This window comes from Ceratosolen solmsi, unplaced genomic scaffold (assembly GCF_000503995.2).
Source record: "Ceratosolen solmsi marchali unplaced genomic scaffold, CerSol_1.0 scaffold23, whole genome shotgun sequence".
Classification (NCBI taxonomy): domain Eukaryota; kingdom Metazoa; phylum Arthropoda; class Insecta; order Hymenoptera; family Agaonidae; genus Ceratosolen; species Ceratosolen solmsi.
In genome coordinates, this window is record NW_011948430.1 from 2,828,490 (window position 1) to 2,849,774 (window position 21,285).

Sequence of the window (21,285 nt, forward strand, 5' to 3'; positions counted from 1 at the left end):
ATAATTTTTTTTTTTATTTTACTATTTATTTAATATACATTTTACTTGCATTTATATATCATAAAAATGATAAGTATTTTTTGAATTAATTTTTAACTAATACAATAAAAAACATTAATATTTAGGCTTTTTTTATGAAGTATTATGTATATTATATTATTTATAGTCAATTTAATTGACATAAATATTTTATTATTATTACTATTTTTTACATTGGTTGATTTATCATTTGATTCGAAAATATATAATTTATAACAATTAACAAGTAATTTATTTGAATTTAATGAAGGTTATATTGATAAGACATAATTAAATATCTAATATAAAAAAGATTTATTACATTACGAATAAGTGAATATGTACAAAATACTGGAAGTATTAGCTTGCATCGAACCTTCCAATACCAAATAATAAATTTCTTCTTGTAAAATGTAATGCAAGAATAGGTGAATTTTTTGTACCAAAACTTCTTAATAAGTATGATTCAGTGCATGTTTTGACATCAGGATTATGCGAAACATTTACATCTTCTAAGCTCATCTCTTCGGCTAATTTTGTAAAATCCCAGAGTTTAATCGAACAATCTAAGGAACCTTTAATATGAAAATTTTTTTTATTTATCTAAATATTGTCTTGTATTTAAAAATGTATTTATTAAGATACAAGGAAATATAATTGAATTTATTTATACAATTCAAAATACAAATATAAAAGAATGGTTTGTTAGAATTAAAAATAAAATGTTTGAAAATGCATTAAAAATATTAAATTTTAATTCTCACCAGATACAAGAATGTTTCCATCCCTACTAAATGAAAGGCAATATACACTTGCTGTGTGGCTCGGGAGTGCCGCGACTAAATGTCCATGTGCAAGATCCCATATTAATATCCGTGAATCTGCCCCAGCAGACGCTAGAAATCTTCCTTCAGCCGAAAAAGCTAAAGAATATATAGGAGCCTTATGACCTGTCATTAGTCTCACTTGATTACCGGAAACGCAATCCCATAAACGAATTGTCATATCACTAGATCCTGAAGCTATATAATTTGAATTAGGGTGAAATTGTACAACCTATACAAAATAAAATGATTCTATTTAAAACGAATTAAAATTTCTTTTACTACACTGATTTATATAGTACTTACATCCACGTCTGAGTAATGACCAGCAAATATTCTAAGTGGTTGGTGGGAATCGGTTGCCCAAAGCCTTGCTGTTTTATCATGTGAACCTGTTGCAAAGTAATAACCATGAGGAGAGAATTTGACTGACCATACAGGAAATAAATGACCCTTGTAGCAAACAACGCAAGTCCATGTATGAAGAGACCATAATCTTACTGTAAAATCAATTTAGTTAAAATAATATTGGAAACCTTTACTTCTAATGGCTTAAAGTAACTACTAGGATGATATACCTGTGCCATCTTCTGCGCACGAGAGTAATAAATTTCTATCTGGACTGAATGATAAACAATAAACAGGCCCACTGTGCCCGTATAATGTACGAACTGTTTCTGCTGTCTTCTCATCCATCATTCTCACTAAAACATCCTCTGAAAATAATTTAGTTATAAATATATATAATTATATAATAATTGATGAGCCTCACTATTATAGTTAAGATTTTAAAATACATACCAGCTTCACGTTCAACATCTGCTAATTGCTCACCATCTTTCATTATTCTTAATTTTTGGGGAACTAAACTCCAAACCTTAATTGCAGAATCATTGAAACCGACTGCTAATAAGCTTGAATCTTCTGCAATTTCAGCTGATATAACTCTTGAATAAGAAAAAATTCAAATTACATATACTTTCATAAAGTATAAATTATGAATGGAATAAAAACTTTCTTACGTATTTACGGAATTCATTAAAGTGTAAAAACATATGGATGGTAAACTATCAGGACCTAGTACAACTCTTTTAGAGGCTTCCCTCAATGCCTTAATCTTTTCTAGTTTATCAACATCTTTTCTAAATAATAAATTAAAAGAATTATTTTATTACTTATTTGTAGTACAGCGCTACTTACAAATTAGGTAAAGGCATTCTTCCAATTGGAGGAGCGTTAGGATCTGATTTAGTTTTTTTAGAAAATAGTGGGTCTTTCTTAGGCTTTTTTTTCTTTGGTTTGTCAGAATCAGGCCCACCATTGTCTTCTTCTTCTTCTTCGGTAACCGATGGAGGAACACATTGAATATCTGGCTCTTTCAAAAGTCCATAATAAACTTTTGCTTTATTATCTATTTCAAAAATTAAATATTACTTTCAATCATATGTAAATTTAAAACTGACATTTTATCAATTTTTATGTATAGTATTTATTTATTTACCTTGTCTAGTTGCTTCTCCTACAAGAGCACCAGAAGTTGCTTCGATTTGATTCTTATTTCTTGCAACACCTTCGTACATGTCAAAATACAAGTGCTCCTGTATTATATTCAATAAAATACTATGTTTTTTTTCTTGTAAATATCGTTTTAATATTGATAAAGTATCGCGAGACATTCTGATTATAAATTGATTTGATCTGTAATAGAAGTTTGCATATACGATAATTTGTATAACAAGTGATATTTAAAAAATTCTGTTTTCGCTATATTAAAATTTGATATTATTTATTTTATTTTATGAAATTCATTACTTACTTAAATGTATCAGTTAATTCATTACCAGCCATATGTTCACGTTTCGTTACGTGCGATAGTTTTTTCAAGTCATTTTGATAATATTCTTCTAAATTAGGACTATACTTTTCAACAAGTTGTTTTCCTTCATCAGAGTGATTATTATATATAAGTTCCAAGTACATGTGTACTAATACTGGATATAAAATTGTTCCTAATTCATGCTGTAATTATTACCAATTTATATTTATTACAGTATTGTTGTTTTATTTCCTAAATCAATTAGGTTTATCGATATAATGACATTGAAAATTGAATTACTTTGTAAATATCTAATGATCCTTCAACAAATTTTTTAAGTTCTCCATAGGATTTTTCATAAAGAGCCGGATCACCTTCGCTCTTATATGCTGATAACACACTATTAACTTCCGAATCACTTTGTTGAGCATCTTCAATCGATACGTCAATAAGATTAGCCTCTTTTCTAAATAATTCTTCGGTATCCTAAAGATAAAATAAATGTCCATTACATTACAGTAAATGAAAACAAATTTAAAGGTTATAATGTTAATAAGTTCCAAGATCGTTAAATACCAACCTTAAAATTGTATTTATGAAGTAGCTGTAACAGAGCAAGCATAGTACTTTTGTCCTTGTCCATTTTTTAATTTGTTGATTTAAAATATATCGAGTATTTAATGGAATATTACATTTATTATTAAGGCCGGCTAGATACAACACAATGTAAATTGATTTCTCACGTCAATCGGTTAATTTACCTCGGACCTTTACTTTCCGACTTTCTCCGAACTCGCACTCGTCCAATGTACTTTTACCAAACGTATACAGTAGCGCCACATTGCGGCAACTCGTAATATTTCCAAACATCTGTCGAACATAAATTAAAAAATATGTAGCTCCTAATAAAATACACCACACGCCCACACTCTTAAATATGTAATTCATTTTAATTGCTGAAAAATTTCCAATTTTCTTTACCGACTTCATGTTACAAACTTTAGTTTGTACGACCAAGTGGATACAAGTATGAGATATTTTTATACTTGAATGCTTGCAGTAAATAACTTATGTGTATTCTCATTTTTCACAATAGTCCTTGATATAATTGGTTTACCATTTAACGTTAATAAATATAAATAAAAAATCCATATTTAAATAATGAAACAAAATTATTCATAAGATGTATATATTTTACATTCACATAAAGTATCATTAATCATCAAATATGAATTCATCAAATAGTTTCAATGCTCTACAAACTTATTTGTTACGTTACATTTTGTTATTGAACGCATTAATTCTTAAAACTATCAACGATTAGTAATTAATACAATAGTTATAGCAATTTATGATTTTATTTATAATGAGAATTTTCATATAAATTTTAATGATAAATGTGAAAAAATATATTAATTCCATTATATTGATACAGTTAACGTTATATATATAAGAAATATTAATGTTAGTTACTGTTAATTGCTCATTACATGTGCTTCTAAATAAACTTTATTCAATTTTAAACTAACGAAATTTTGGTATATTTCTTATTTATTTATACAATATGTGTGTGCATCCGATACTCGATATTTTTCAAAGAATATAATCGAAATTTCTTATAAATTATGAGACAAAGTGATATTCAAACTATTCCAAATACATTTCTTCTATGAACAAATATTGATCGAATCTTTGAATTTAATCAAAACATTTTACGCTTTGTTTCTTAAAATAATAAAATCCTTTATCATTTAATAAAACGATATAAAAACCTTTTAGTTTTCTAAATCCTGTCACTTTATTTATTAACAATAAATAAATAAATTCAATATTTATAGTACAATTTTTATTGAAAATTATATTGCGATTATTTATTTTATCGATAGTATAGTAAGTTTAATAATTTTTATATAAAATATAATAATTTTTAATTTTCAAATATTTATAATGCAATTATTTTTTAAATGAGTAACAACTATGTTGGAATTGATGTCACAAGCATTAAATGTTAATTATATTTTCACCTAAACGTAGAAGGTTTATCCGATAATATGTGATATAATAAGTATAGAGTGTTTTAGTGCTCTTTTATTACATTAAATAGTCATGGAAGGTTTTAAAAGTACCATTACATATTTCAATGATTAAGTTTTTTTTTTTTTTTTTTTTTTTTTTTTTTTTTTTTTTTTATGTCAACGCACGTAATAAGTATCAATTAAATCAATGCCTAATTAATTTAGCCTAACAGTATGGGCTTTAAATTTGGGCTTTGTTTGATGGGTGAGAGCTAATTGCGTATATTGTGATTTTGAAGACATATTAATGAGATCGAAAATGCTATGCGAGTAAATGCAAATCTTATCTTATGGTTATAATAAGTAAGACAATATTATTGAAACGTTAATATCCGCATATTTTAGGAATTTCTTTAATCTTCTTCTTTAATAATACTTCAATCTCATAATTATTCGTTTCCATAATTTAGAATATTTTATAATAAATTAAATATTTTTTTGATTGATAAAAAATTTGTCATGATATCGTTATAATTTTTAGTAGCATAATTAATTGACAAATTAAATTTTATATTATAATTTCTATTTAATTTAGTAATAATAATAATAATGATTGATCAGTACAATAATAATTATATATAGTTTTGTTTATATCCCTATTTATTAGTAAAAAATATTTGCTTAGATTGCTAGAAATATTTATTACAAAATTATTGTCGGCCTAGTGTATGTAGTTTTTAATATAAAATTGTGGATCGATCTAGAATAGAGTAGTTTCGAAAAAAAAGAAGTAAAACAAGAATATCTGTTTGAAAGTTTTTCGGTATAATGTCTGTTTGATATATATGTATCATTTGGAGAAAAATACGAATAATGAAGAATTCTCTCGAAATTTTACGATCTCCCCGACAGCCTCCTCGTTCCCTTTACTATGTGGCAATAGCGCATTAATTATAAATCCGGGAATTAAACTGGCATGGGGCCCGAGATTGCTACATAGTGCGGCCCCTGTGCACGTGCTTATGGTTTATCCAGCGAAAACTTAAGATGAGAGCCGAGTGACGGCGCATCCCGTCTTTTAATGTCCTCCGTCCTTTATTTGGTAACGTATGAGATGTTTATTGCTTACCCGATTAAGTGGGTCGCTGCTGGTTCGGTATAAACAAATTGCTATATTTATAATATCGTATTTATTGTTTAATGTAACCACGCACGCACCCGTTAGCTATTTGCCATTTGATTTGATTTGATTGATCCTTAAAGCAGAAACTCTCGTCTAAGTCAATACTATTTTCTTCTTCTCGCAGATGTTGCATAATAAACAAAAATAGATTTAACGAATTTGCATATAGATTAAACTCTTTTTTAAAAATAAATTTATGATGGAATGAAATAAAAAAAAAAAGGGAATATAAAATGGCGTTTACAGGGTATATTTTTAATTTAGATTTTGCACAAGATATTCAAATAAAATACAATTTTAATTTAAGGTTTTGTTTATTTATCATTTTAGAATCTCTTTATTTAGTCATGCATATATTTAAAAACGAAACAGATGAGTGAATTTTGTTATTTAATCGAATGAAATTGAATGAAAATTGGTATGAATTTTAATAAATGTCAATTGAATACTATCAAAGCTCCGTTATAATTTTTAGTATAAAGTTTATGGACCGAAAACAAACATCTGAAAACAGCGTTCGAAAAATGAAACAGGAAATAAAAAAAAAAGTGTATAAAAAGTTTTTTCTTCGCCTGTAGTATCTATATATTAAATGGTTTATCAAGGATTTGAAATCTTCATGCATAATATAACAAATTTTCAAATTACCTCAAGCAGCGCTGCTATGGCGCATTATAATTGTATTACTTTTCAAGGACGCAATCAACTTCTTCTCAACTTAAATGGACTAACTATTCAAGAAGTTCTGGTGCAGATATTAATTTGAAATGCTTGATAATGAGATAATTATTTTTTAATTAATTTACTATGGCAATGTAAGATTCTACTCGTTAATATTTCATTAGTTGAACTTTTTTGTATTATACATTAAACAAATTGTTTCTTTTTAAGAAGTCTGATTGATTTTTTAGGTCGAATTTTTGCGGAATGCACGAATACACGAATGTATGAAATGGTAAATGAACCCATTAGAAAGCATTGATTGATAGGCGTAGGCATAGAGTGGCCAGTATAGTTAATAAGTCATATCAATCAAAGAGCTACTTATCGTAAATAGCGTAAAGATAGCAGCGAATAACAAAACATTGACATAGAGAGCGAATAAGATAATATAGATTATAATATTTATAATATAATATAAGTCAATTAGGTATTAGCGTAAGATATATTTTAATTATTTGACGAAATAGATTGCTGCCTGTAGTTTATTAGCGTCTCTGTTGAGGATGTGCGATGTTGCACTCGATGGCTCATCGAGTGACTTCCAGGATGTAACTGACGGCGTTGGAAGTGCTCATAACTCTTGATTTTCCGGAAAGGTACCGTAGTCCTGGCATTCAACTACCACGACGTCAAGTCCCTCTATTGCGAGCATTGCTCGAACGTTTGCGACTTGAAATGTAAGGAGTCGAGTTTTCGATTCATTGCGAGGATATGTATGGTTGAGCGATAAATAAAAAGTAAATGATAATTTTCCTGTCGATGCCCATACAGGTTTTGGATAACTGATGATGCGTGACAGATTTTCGATTATATTCTAGGATTTGTTGTGGCCATGGGCAGACTAATGACCATTATGTAGCGGAGATAATACTGAATGATACTTTAACGCTTAATGAGCAGTAAATTGCATGTAAAGGTAAGGAAAACGATATAAAGTTTTCTTTGTTACGCGATACCCCACTTGTCACTCATGATGGAAATCTCGAAGTATGCAGCTTACTTCTTCGATTTGTTATATAAAGTTTATTTTCATTCGTGTTAAAGGATTCTTAATATGAGTACTTGGAAGCAATATGTACATTTATTATATATATATATATATATATATATATATATATATATATATATATATATATTACATATTGCCTAATATAAAAATCAAATTTCCTGCGAGGGTGAACGTCATTTCAGTAAGTGCAGATTAATGGAAAAGAAAGTGTTTGAATTATTAAGGAAAGCAACATACTCAGATTACATTTGCATATAAATGTATATAAATGTTATGTGTTTACATAAAGCGTAAGTTTACGCAACAAAATTGTTAACTATTATCTATGGATAATAAGTAGGGTTATAAAAGTGGAAATTATGGGACTCATGAAAAAACATTTACAAATATAGGTTTACAAACAATAGATAAAATTAAAACCGTGAAAGCTACTATTCATTCTTGTGTTTAATCGATATAAATCTGTTTTCCACTTTTACAGAAATTGGTTTTTTTTCTGTATATTAAATCAATGAAATTATGAGTTTGTATAAACATAGGAATATTTATAATATATTACTTCATAAGCAATATAACCATAATGAGTAATATATTGATATTTGTTGAATATTATTTTAATTTAATCACGATTGTCTTAATATAAAAATATTATTTGATCTAGTAATAATAATTATTTATAAATATTAATAAATCATTACATAGGGTTTTATAAAAAATACATAGAGAAATTGTATTTACAAATAGTTTGAATAAGGTATGTTTGTAGGAATTAAATGTATTTACATGTAATTTAGTATATACTTTAGCGTTTTTGAGAGTTTGATAATACGCGATAATAAATTATTATACTATATTAATTAAAATTGGATTATATCGTGTGATGTTTGAAAATATAGTATTTAATATTTTTAATGTACTTATAATTAAAATGAAATATAGATGTTAAAATATTAACATTCCGCTTTACTCTTAATATGAAAATATTCAAATGTTTTAAGTGATTATATATATATATATATATATATATATATATATATATATATATATTATATTTAATATAACATCTTATATTTTTATCATGTATAATGATATACTATTTTAATGTAACTCAAAGTATATAATATAATGTTTCAATAATTACTTTAATATATTTTATAAACCTAATTATTTAAAAAGAATGCACTTTTAATTATTTAATATTTTTTATATTGTTTCACAATGAAAAGATTTCATGTTATTAATTTATATTTATTTTAACACGTAACATAAGCACAATAAAAATAATGTGAAAGCTTTCCATAAAACATATCGTTGTTCTTTTTTTATATATATATTATATGGAATGTTTTTCGCGTACATTAATACGTTGACCTACTCATTGTAAGTATATTTTGTTCCAGTAATATTATTAAGTACTAATTAAGTATATTTTTGCTTTATTAATATTATTAACTAATAAATAAGTGCATTTAGTTTTATTGTTAAAAGATTTTTAAAAAATAGTGTGAAAAATAAAATATTATTATAAATATATTATTACAAATATTTGTATAAATGTAAATTTTATGCACATTTCTGTTGGAATGTTTGTCAATAATAAACTATCAAACTAGTTTGTTGCAATTTTATAGTTATGTATCTTATAGTGCAAAAAGCTTGAAGATAAAAAACATAATTAATTATGAAAGAATAGTAAACTTTTATAATAAAACTGTCGTTTAGTATAGCAAGAATATGTTTAAAAAGTTGAATATTATCCATTAACAGTTTAGTAAGTCTTATAAATACTAAATATAGTTATAACTTTTATATAGGTTTGATTGCGTAATATGAAAGTAAAAAATGCTTCAACAATTTCTTTATAGATTTGAAGTTGGAATTTTAAAACTTTTAATTGTTACGCTACTATATTTGAAAAGCAATTATATCTGGTAGTAAAAAATTATGGTTACATAAATAAATAAATTTATATATCTATATATATATAAAGTTAAAAATATTCTATAACATCTTCAAAGTTTCGCAAATTAATAATTTACCAACACAGAGAGTAATTATTTATCTGTACTTATAAACAAATAAATTAAAAGCATTGATTAGAAAAGAAACATTTCGTGATCTTATTTTTTGTTGATTCTGAAGTTGTATAAATCAAAACCCAAATAGTTTTCTCAATATGGTTCAACGTGCTGTAGCAAAAGTTATGCTATGAATACATCGAAACTTTATTGAAAGTTCATAAAATATCTGGTATCTAAGAATCTATTAAAAATTCATATGGAACATCATTACTGGGATATTATTATTATTATTATTATTATTATTATTATTATTATTGCGAATATACGATGATAAGCAAATATGAATCAAGGATCCAATGTATTCCGCAACATAAGTCGATAAAGTTCTCTTGCATTCACTTTTATATTTTTTTCAAGTGAAATCGCGGAATATCAAAATATTTTGGATAAAGTCTAGAGTTCGGGTACGAGGTAAAATGTTGCGTTTACCTGAACGGGTATGAAAGGTGATGATTATACAACAGATGGAGAAGCAGCCGATCGAGTTAGTAGCCAGCGAAAGGTCACGACGATAGATAAATTTCGGAGGAAGACCTCGCGCGTCTTCCCCTACTTACTGCACACAAGACTGGCCAGGAACTCGTTCTCTTTGTTAATTTCTTTGCGTCATCTTCACTTTTTTTTTTTCATTTCCTCTCATTTTAGTTGCCGTGGGCCATTAAAAAAAAAATCCCGTAAGAAGCGAAAGTGGGGTCATTCCATCAGCCAAGTATAAATTCATCCCAATCCCTGTTCATCTCACAATCGACGTTAAACCTTAGTCTCAATTTCATTTGATTCGCCGGCTCTGTTATCGCATTTACGAAAATGAAAATCTTTGTGAGTCTAGACATTTTTTTTCTTTTTCAAACAGTTATCGCTTTAGATATTTCAATTAATTAGCTTGTGTCTATAGCAGTGCACGTCTCGGCAATATTAATCATTTCAGTGATCAAATTGTTCTCTTTGATTTTCGTTTTTATAAGTAGCCTGTCTTATTTGCTTAGCGAGTAGTGACGAGTAAACCGCCAGGCGATAAATTCCGCTCGCTACAATAGCCAGTGACTTCTATCCCGAAAACTTCAATCGCACGAGATTAACAGGGTATATATTCACGATCATTGCAGGTTACCGTACTCGCCTTGGTTGCGTTGGTACGTGCCCAGCAACAGACTCTGCAACAGCCGATTGCGATTGTGCGCCAGGCCCAGGATATTTCCCCGGAGGGCTCCTATTCGTACAGCTACGAGACGGAGAACGGCATCGCCGCGGCCGAATTGGGCGAGCCAAGAGTCATCAACGAGGAGGGAGCGGCCGCTATCGCAGCTCAGGGTCAGTTCCAGTATACGGCACCCGATGGGACTCCTATCGCCGTAAGCTACGTCGCTGACGAAAACGGCTTCCAGCCTCAGGGCGCTCACCTGCCGGTACCCCAGCCCATCCCCGAGGCTATACAAAGGGCGCTCGATTATATCGCGACTCATCCCCAGCCTCAGGAACAGAGTAGTCAGTAGCTCTAGTGAGCGGCTAATTGGTTGGTTATACTTCCAGAGGCCCAATGATGAAATACTGCTCAACGCCATTTTTTTTTTTTTTTTTTTCACACAAAGTGTTTTAATCAAAGTGTTAATTATATCGATTAATGTGTATTGCTCTTTGTAAATTTCGACTTACTGCTATGTAGTAATCCAGTGCATAAATAACTTCAAAGACCAGTTATAGATTAATTTTGGCTATTTTTTTTTTATAATCCCTGCACCCATCTTTATGCTCATTTCATTGGGTACATCGCATTACTGAGAAAGGTCATGATATTGTAAATTATTAATTTAAAATTTTAATATCGATTGCTATGAGAAAGAAAATGTAAATAATATTTGTCTTATATTTATATAGTTTATTAAGTAAATTATTTAATGAAAATTTGAAAACTTAAATTATGTAGTCGTTGTTAACTAGAAATTGAAATATTTAATTATATATATAGTCTATCTGACAATAAACCGCTATAAATCTTAAATAAAATCAATTATGAATGTCAAATTGTACGTACAGTCATGAAAACACGTATATTTTTGTTAAAAATTTTCTTGGATCATTTATTTGAACAGTAATTTTACATTAAAAAAAATTCATATTACTTTTATTAATTTATAAACAATCGCACTGGTCATTTACATTTTTACATTTTAAATATTAGACTCTTTCTTTTCTTAAAGTTTTTATATCATTTAAATACATTTCGATGTGTTCCTGAGCCACCTACGTCCAAATTTTTGCATCATAATTTGTTGCTTTATTTGGACGTTGTCAGATATGACGAATAACGAACTTACGAATATATTCAATATTATTCATTTCTAGTATAATCTATATTTTTACTGTGAATTCAGAAATTATCAATATTTTCTCTTTGAGTGTTTACATAATATAAGCTCTGTAGAGATATTATTAATATTTTATACATCGGTTCCACCTGCCATACTCTTCTACGGGAAAAAATAATTAAAAAAAAAAACATTTTTACATTATGGAATCTAACGGATAAATTATATAAGTTTAAAATTAAATACAATTACAAAGTATTTTCGTTAATATTTTTCTTAATTTTCATTTTCACGAATATTTAAATTAGAATTTCTATTACGCAATATGTATTACGCAATATGTATTACGCAATACGTATATTCAATTCTAATAAGAATCTATCCGATATTCTATATTTGTATATTTTTTAAATTCTAGAAACATATTTATTGTAAGGATACACAAATATAATTTATATATCATAATAAGACTCTATATAAGTTGAAGACTTTTATCAAAGCTAAGTCTAAAATAAGTTTTTAACTTATTTATTAGATGGATTTATCATTTCAATACATTTTATTTAATTTAAAGTTGTTCCAATTAATTCCAATAATACAGAGTGCATATTATTTCGAGATTTTTTAAAATTAAAGTTTAATTAACGTCAATAATATATTATCAAACATTTCAATTTACATAATGATTATTTCATAAGTAGTATTTAGTGAGGAATTATTTGTAAATATTTGTATATTTTAAATAATTTATACAATTTTCTGAACTTTTGCACTCTAAAAATAATGAAAAAACAATGTTTTACAAATGATTATACGGAGTTTCCGTCCCATTAATGTATTTATTGTTTTTTTTTATAAAATCTATTTTTGCATTGATCCAAAATAACTGTAGCAATACCAACGAATACACTAATTTACCAGCATAAATAAATAATTCTTTAAAACATAAAATAAAATAAAATAAATTTTTTTAAAATTTGTTTTACAATGTAGACAATAGTGGCAAATTCTCATGTAGTGCAATTAATATTTTTCATAAATCTATCAATGATTTCAAAACAAGTAAATAAAATTATTTACTACTTATTTTAAAGCTCCATTTTTAGTAAACTAATAAAATATGTTTGCCTATATTACAATTAATATTTTAATCATGTTACGAACATATAATGAATCATGAAATTACAATGCAATATATAATTTACAATGTTTATTTATTAGTAATTTAGGAAATCTTTTATAATTAACACAGCAAATTTATAAATAATTAATTAATATGAATAGGAGTCATCTACGAAAGACAATTAAAACGATTATTTAAAATTATATTACAGTTCAAAAAATTAATTTAAAACATTAAACAACAAAAATTATTAATATTTTACGAAGAATAGTAAACAATAAGAATTGTTTAAATGTGATTTTCTTTACATTAAAAATAGCCTTTTAATTTATTTTATTTATTATTTTACTGAAAATTTTAAATTCATTAGCTTATGCATTATTTATCTATATTTTTTAATTATATATGCAAAATAAAAAATCTTTTCTTCTAAAATTAATCGTAAAATTAGACGTTATATATATATTTTTATTAATTGTTACTAAAAATTTTAATTTACATATTCATTGAAACATATGTTATTGCCTTTTGATAAAATTTTTTATCAAATTAATCATCTAATCAATTAAATTGATTTATCAATTACTACCATTATTTTATATATCGTATGAGATTTTTTAGTGCAATAAAATGAAATATCTTTAATATTCAACTTCAATTTAGAAAATGTTATAATATATCGCTTTATATTGCGTTCTTTTAGTTTTCCTAAACCAAATTAAATTTGTAATAATAAATAATAAACAAGAATATGAAATTTAATAATGAAAATATTTATAAAATAACCTTGAACACGCCTGTTTTATTAAAAACATTGTATATTATATTTTATTTTCTTTATTTTTTATTTATTATTTTATATAACGTTTGGTTTCAGGAAGAACCAATTGAAATTTTATGAAAATAGATTACTTTATATTTTATCAAGACTTTAATTAAAATAAAAGTCTAAAGGCAGAAGTCTTTCAAAGATGTTGAGAGTCAAAGGTTTGATATTACATAGTTATGGTTATATATTTATTTGAAAAACTTTGATTCATTACGGCTTGAAAACTTTTAAGTTTAATTCTGGTGCCCATTAACACTTTAATCAAGACCTTCTAACTTACAATTTCAGCTATCTTATATTAAAATGCAGTGAGTATCAGTTTTTGTATTTTACTGTATTTTACTTAGATTTTACTGAATTTGAATTGACTTTTATAGAAATGTGAGTTCGATAATAAATTTTCGGGTCTACAAAACGCAATTGGGTGTTGGTAAGATTGTCGCGAGTGTGCATAAGTTTAATGAATTATAATTAAAAGCCAATTAAGAAAACTATAAATATATTAAATCGATATGTATTACATAAAAAATAAAAATCAATAGAACGTTAAAAAAATTGAGATCTATGATTTGATATCAAGTAAACTTTTTATATGTAAAAAATATTTTTGAAAATAAAAACAACAGTGTTTTTGTTTTATAGTAGAATACGTAGAATGTTAGTTGAAAAATCGTCTACAACCAAATATAAATATGTTTTTAAAAATTGTAATACTGTTTGTTTGATAAGTATATACTAGCAAAATCGATGAATATTTGTCGAATGTTTCACTTATGAATAGTTTGAAAAAAGTAACTTTGAGATCACTTCTAGTGTAGAGTACAAATTTATATTGTAAAATTTTCAACACCCCCTTAGGCATCTGATAATAAAAAAGAAAATTCAAGTTTTTGAAAATTCTAGAGTGTTACTATCCTTTAAATAAATATTATTGTGATTATTATTATTAATAAAGTTTAGAGTAATTTTGTAAAGTTATAAAAATTTAATTGTATTAAAAAGATTATTTTGTTTTATTATACTGAGCGTAAAAAACTTTTCATAGATTACTTTTAATTAAAATATACAAATATCTCATATTCAAACTTAAATTTGAATTATTAATGAAAATAAATCGTTTATGTTTTTGTGTAAGGGAAAATGCTAGTTTTTACAACCAAATTAATCATCATATCGTACGCAAGATATGCTTTGTTGTAATATTTGCAATTAATTTGTTACTAAATATAGGTGAGATCTTTTCAAGAATTTCTAGTGGAGGATTTGGTAGATAAATTAATAAAGTAATAATTTCGTAATTAAAGTGCTGATTGGTAAATTACCTACCAATGTGATACTTTGTAATTGTATAGTAATATAATCTGAATTATTAATCGAAATTTCATATTTTTAGTAAAGACTTTATGAATTTTTGGTCTCAAAATTAATGAAAAAAATTATATTTATTTATTATCAACGGAATGTTTGGGATTGAGCACACTTTTTACTTTACGCCAAATCACGTAATTATTGTAGAAAAAAGTGTTTAAAGTTTAAAACCATTTTTTTTTGCATTTAGTAATCTTATATATCATACTTATATGCCGTAATAGAACTTAAAATTATTGCTATTACAATATAATTTTGGAATAAATGTACTTTAAAAGTACCAACAAACACGTGTTCTTGTATAGACAGTTTTATGTTGTATTTAAAACTTGTTGAATAAAATCTTAACAACGAAGTAATATTAAAACACTAAATATCAGATAACAATCAACATTTAAAATTATTGATATATTAATTAAATTTCTTCATAATGAATAATTGGAAATTTATGAATGACTCAACTATGAAATTTTTAACAACGTGACTGGTTTGTTTAATTAAATTCAACTATCATCAAACGATGTTACGCAATTGCGATTTTTATCAAGAATATTTGTCATTCATTTGTATAATAACTTTTTAAAATTACATTCGTCATAAAAAAGTCATCTACCTTTCTATTGGCACGAATTAACATTCGTCGTTCATCGTCATCGCGCATTAAGCATCTATGTTACAGAGAGTATTTACAGAATTGCACATTTTACGCGCTTTACAATGGTATCGTAAGGTACATTGAAATACAGTTTGTTTTCCTTATTTTTCGTTAAACATTACTAGACAGTTGAACAACAGTCTTTCTGTGGCCACGGATTCGTCTCGAAAGTCGTGCTCGCCTTAGAATGCGTCATTTTCGCACGCACACGAACGCACGCACAGACACACACATTATCATTATAATTATAAATTATTATTATTATTATTATTATTATTATTATTATTGTTATTATTATTATTATTATTATTATTATTATTATTATTATTATTATTATTATTATTATTATTATTATTTAAATACAACGCGGTACCTCAACTAATCTCTCTTCATTAATTCCATTTGAAGCTCCTTGACTCTATTAACGCTCATCGAAAAATACAAAAAAATTATTTGATTTTAAAACATTAATAAACATTAATTCCTTGTTATAAATTATAAATATAATGGGCTAACTTATTTTCTATCGATTAAGAAAAAGGGATTGAAGGAGCTTTACGCTGCAGTCGTCAAGGAGCTTCGATCTATCTATTCTACGATACTAAGGTAGCATTTCAGCGAGATCTTACGACAAATGCAAAAGTCAGTGATCGTCAACTAGACGCTATTAGAAATAATGACACTGATGACTCGAGACACCTCCCACCGACCCGCCAATGAGCATACGTCAGTGTGTGCACTTTAATGAATGTTGGCAGTGACGTGGGATTCCAACGCGGTAATTGGTCCAATTGAGATCCTCATCTCAAACGACTCGAGGTCCAGTGGCTCGAGAGTTCTTAGGTCTGCTACAAGGACGACTCTTTGCGAGGCTCGTTGAGCTTTACGATAGAGGCCGAAGTGGACCGATAATTCCTGAGCGGAGGTGGAACACCCGTGGGAGCCTCTTCGAGTATTGGTCAGAGAGTCGTGGTGCGCGATATCGCGGTCGAGGGCAGCGGCGGTGGTGGCGGCGGTGGTACTGGGGTTGGCGATATCACCACGTCCGGCTCACCCGCGAGATCGCAGTCGAACCTCCAGAGGATGCTCTCAGGGTGGTCACCTCCTGTTGATTTAAAACGAATTGTTGCTATAGCCGTGCTTTCGCTAACGCGTCATTATAAGCGTATGGGATTGACAAGTGGCTTTTCAGTCTAAGTGATATTATCAACAAAGATATTATCAATGAGTTTATCAATAAATTAATTGGAAATCGCGATCGAATGACTTTTCTAAATTAAACTTTCTTGACGTCTCCTACAAATGAACGAACATAAGCTTGATAAGTCCAATCTAATTAAAAAATGGCTAACACGACTGATCAAGCTGTACGTCAATTGGGACATATAAATAGTTGCTGATGCAAGCGAGTTTTTCCACTCGTGGAAAAATCCGTATACCTTGAGCTAATCCGATGCCGGAAGAGACTCGATTCTGCTTCAGTACTTCCTGCTGCTGCTGCTGCTGCTGCTGCTGCTGCTGCTGCTGCTGCTGTTGTTGCTGCTGGTGCTGCTGATGACACTGGCGTTTGTGCGAATGACCGAGAGTGTGGGAGTGCGATAGGCAGTGTATGTGATGTGTGTGCGTAGGTGTGCCGCGGCATATCTGGTGATGCTGCTGTTGCTGATGCTGATGCTGTTGCTGCTGCAATGACTGCTGGCGATGCTGCGATAGAAGCCTGTGCTAGGTGTCCCCGCTGGGCTCCGCCGCTATTTGATCGTAGCTCAATGATTTCTTCATCTCCGTCATCACCAACGCACCAGCTTCCTGCTGCAATGAGTAAAGCAGCGGCGACAAGGACGCGTGTCAGTATCGATCTGCCAATGTTAAGCTCGTATTGCCACGGGATTCAAATCCCTCTCCCATGTTCACGTAAGCTTTTTTTTTTCTTTTATTTTACGGATGAGCGGCTATAGTTTTAATGCTCCAACGCACTACGATACGACTGGGACGAGCTTTTACAGTTGGACGTCTTAGCGCGATATCGGCCGCTCGATGGGCGAATTTTCATCCGCCTTGGGGAGCGCAGCTCCGCAATACTACCGAGGCTCGATCTAATTTTCAGGACGGCACTTGGTAATGTATTTGCGTAATATCGTCGATCGAGCTTATTTCACGTTGATCGAGCTGGCTTTAACAGCCGATGCTCCTCCGTATGCTTTCACGATCGAATAACTAATGCGATGGTGCTTTTCTTTTTTACGAAAATAGGCTTTCAGCAGGCAGAAGTAGCAGCCGTATTAAATAATTGAAGTATGAATTTTCGCATTGCGAATCCGGTCTATTGTTGTTATTGGCGGGATCAGTGAGTATTTGCGCCACGTGTTTTTCAAGCGCGGAACATCGACGCACGGGTTGGAAAATCCGTCGAGTTGAAATTGTGAAAGCCAATTTGAAAGAGGTCGTCGGTAGCCGCTCGAGACAAGAACCGGAAATTGAATAGTTTCGTAAAGCTGTTCGGCTGTCGTTGTGCACGAGGAGCAATCGAGCCACCTTAATCCAAGAGTTGACGCAAGTGCGATCGCATTATTAAGTCTTCAAGCCCCCCTCTCGCCCCACTACACCACGACCGGCCCCGCGCCCCACCAACGAGACGCGCTTCTTATTTTCTTATCTTCTCATTTTATATGAATGGAAAATAAAATTTTGTTTCATAATGCCTTTCACCGCCCCTATACAACAATATTAAATTTCTTTTTCAAAAGTATCTTTTTTTATATTAACTTTTTATTTGCTGTAAGACGTGGTACGTGTGCTGTAAGGTTTATTTTCTATGTCAATTCCAATGTACCTTCAATTTGTCTTTATTTGGATGAACGCGCAAAATAAACATAACAAATAAATATTAACTATAGAGCATCGATTGAGAAAGATTTTTTTCAATATTAATTTGGTAGTTATCGATTTGTTTGATTAGTTATCACATTTTTACCATAGCTTTTACTGAATTATTGATTATTTACATCTTCAATGGTAATGATGAGCTGCAAATCATGATAATACAATAATACTAACAATAATACTACAATTGTTACTTCAACTTTCATATACCTCAATGCAACAAAGATTGTGATGTATAACGTGCATAACGTGCATAACGTGCATAACGTGTATAATGATTCTTTACGTAATATCTACATTATCAATATTACTTACATTGTTTTGACGTTCGATAAAAGTAATAACTTTTATGTTGGAAGGCATATATTTATTACGTTGGTATTAAAACGGAAAATCGATGTTCCATACAAATGTTCCCTAATACACAGTTTATTTGGTAATTATTAAAATTAATACGTCTCTTTAAATAAAAAAAAAAAAAAAATCCTTTATACTGGCAAATACACAGCGGGATGTCAATTGTCCTTTAGTATAGCTCTATTCACTTGATTATTTGATTATTTGATTATACGAGAGCCTCGTAGAATATTTATTGATTATTTGGTGAGAGTGATAAAATAATAAAATGAATGGATGCTGGCTCGGTATTAATCGAAGATTTGATACACGCGCATTTACAATAGCCGAGTCAAGCATTTTAATTATGATACCAATAATTAAGGTAAGTGCGGAGCATCGGTATTGCATTATTGATGGTGACTTGTTAAGGAATTAAAAGCTCATCAATTCATGGGATTATCGAATCACTAGAACAGGTAATATGGTAAACTATTATCTTTTCGCAACGAGTGCTTTCAGCCTTGTTTTTCCCCTTACATTCATACGATTCGAAATTAATTCACGAGTACGAGTATGAAATTACATACATTGCTTACAAATTTATAACAAGCCGAACTATTGCGCGCTGATATATTTAACTCCCTATTAAACAACTTGTTTAAACAAACGTAGAATTTAGATTTTAAACAGATATAATACATCCAACATTCCATATTCATCTAATTCTTAATTCTCATCTCTTATTAGCTCCATTTACATTGGAATTTAATTCGAATATTGAAATGTAATACGAGTTTAAGCGTATAAGCGAAGAATTTCGTAAAATTAGCCATACGTGACTTTAATTGCATTTACATTAGAATTCTTAATATCCATACCGTCAAAACCTATAAATAGGAGTAGGCAATTTTCGACGCTGAAAGCATAAGAAACCATTGGAAACCATTGGATGTATAAATGTATAAATAGGGGTTGAATGTACCTAGCGATGGTGACTACTGAGTCTGTCTGTTTGTCTGTTTGTCTGTTTGTGTGTTTGTGTGTTTGTGTTTGGGTACACTGGGCTGTTAATTGCTCGCCGCGGCACCGTTCACACACGTGAACTTGGAAAGTTGGTCAAGCCGCGAGCGGACATGCATTAAGACTACCTACGAGTCTATAATTCACGTGCGCCTATGGTCCGTTGAGTTTTATGCGATGGCTATCTTCCCGTATTATGTGGCCGCTCGGATTCCCTAAAATGCCAAAGGGTGCCAAATCCAAATTCGAAGGTATACTGCATGCGCACTCTTTGCCGTCGTTCCAATTACGTTGTGGGATGATTCTGGCCCGGCGGCCGGATATAAATATGACGTTTTGTGCCAATGAGCTAAATCTGGGGCTCTAGACGCTACATTAATTTTATCTCCTCTATTAAAGACATTGTAGCTGACGACTGAAAATAGCTTCGTATTTTTTCTGGCCATTCACATGCAAATTGCGAACTTTGTTCGTATATTAGCCTTTTATAAATGTTTGTTAAGCTTTGCGGAGAGAAATGTGATGGATATGGGTCAAGTAAAAATTGACACTACGAGACGGTATTTAGGAATTGTTATAAATTATTCGTGCATTCGGGATGAATATTTTATAAGACCGCGATATTACGCCTTCGATAGTCAATATTTAATAGCAATTTAATATGTTTGCGGTGCAATTGGAATCGTCTACTCCCAACTCGATGTAATTATTATAGTAATAATATTACTTGGGACTAGCGATTATTTTTACTGGAGCAGCAAAATATCCCAGATGATAATATTTGTTTTTTCGTAATTTAAGACTTGGGAAAGCTCCGTCCGTCCGTTCATACCGCATTTTAATGTCCGACACTGGTGAATAAATTGAACGATTCGTTATCTACAACAAATTCATTACAATTAAGAGATGGAGTTTGGTTAAAAGAAGGCGTAGCTTAGCCACTTAGCAGCTGAATAATTGCCGAATAAAGTGTTACTTTAATCCGAATAGAGCTGCACCCGACTTCGCGGATCTCGGTATTATGAAAACTGTCTATCGCTACTTTGCTGCTAAAACATCGGGTTTTACGGGATATTAGAGCATGGGTAATCAGCAC

At 29.4% G+C, this 21,285-nt stretch overlaps 3 protein-coding genes across 3 annotated transcripts in view; 1 reads left to right on the forward strand and 2 right to left on the reverse strand.

The window, feature by feature from the left end:
• Positions 1-314: 314 nt before the first annotated feature.
• On the reverse strand, positions 315-3,351 carry Taf5 (TATA-box binding protein associated factor 5). The gene is made up of 11 exons (XM_011501841.1): positions 3,239-3,351; positions 2,959-3,144; positions 2,659-2,861; positions 2,344-2,540; positions 2,043-2,253; positions 1,865-1,984; positions 1,644-1,789; positions 1,421-1,558; positions 1,149-1,342; positions 783-1,074; positions 315-593 (listed from the first exon to the last, which is right to left on the reverse strand). The coding sequence occupies exons 1-11, from the start codon at positions 3,299-3,301 to the stop codon at positions 379-381; spliced, it is 1,965 nt and encodes a 654-aa protein (XP_011500143.1). The 5' UTR covers positions 3,302-3,351; the 3' UTR covers positions 315-378.
• A 7,125-nt stretch (positions 3,352-10,476) lies between these two features.
• LOC105364117 (endocuticle structural glycoprotein SgAbd-8-like) lies at positions 10,477-11,375 on the forward strand. The gene is made up of 2 exons (XM_011501981.1): positions 10,477-10,488; positions 10,776-11,375. The coding sequence occupies exons 1-2, from the start codon at positions 10,477-10,479 to the stop codon at positions 11,160-11,162; spliced, it is 399 nt and encodes a 132-aa protein (XP_011500283.1). The 3' UTR covers positions 11,163-11,375.
• A 6,230-nt stretch (positions 11,376-17,605) lies between these two features.
• The window catches only part of LOC105364009 (glutamate receptor ionotropic, kainate 2-like), a 120,537-nt gene continuing 116,857 nt past the window's right edge, over positions 17,606-21,285 (reverse strand). Inside the window, 1 exon segment of the mRNA XM_011501843.1 lies at positions 17,606-17,759. Coding sequence (XP_011500145.1) covers positions 17,673-17,759 — 87 coding nt within the window. The 3' untranslated portion in view covers positions 17,606-17,672.

Bases quoted from the DNA above. Each gene is read 5' to 3' on its own strand.
- Taf5 (XM_011501841.1), bottom strand. From the start codon at position 3,301: ATGGACAAGGACAAAAGTACTATGCTTGCTCTGTTACAGCTACTTCAT. The intron at 2,862-2,958 runs GTAATTCAATTT...TAATAATTACAG, and splicing joins GATCATTAGATATTTACAAA to CATGAATTAGGAACAATTTT. The intron at 2,254-2,343 runs GTAAATAAATAA...TTTTTGAAATAG, and splicing joins AGGAGAAGCAACTAGACAAG to ATAATAAAGCAAAAGTTTAT.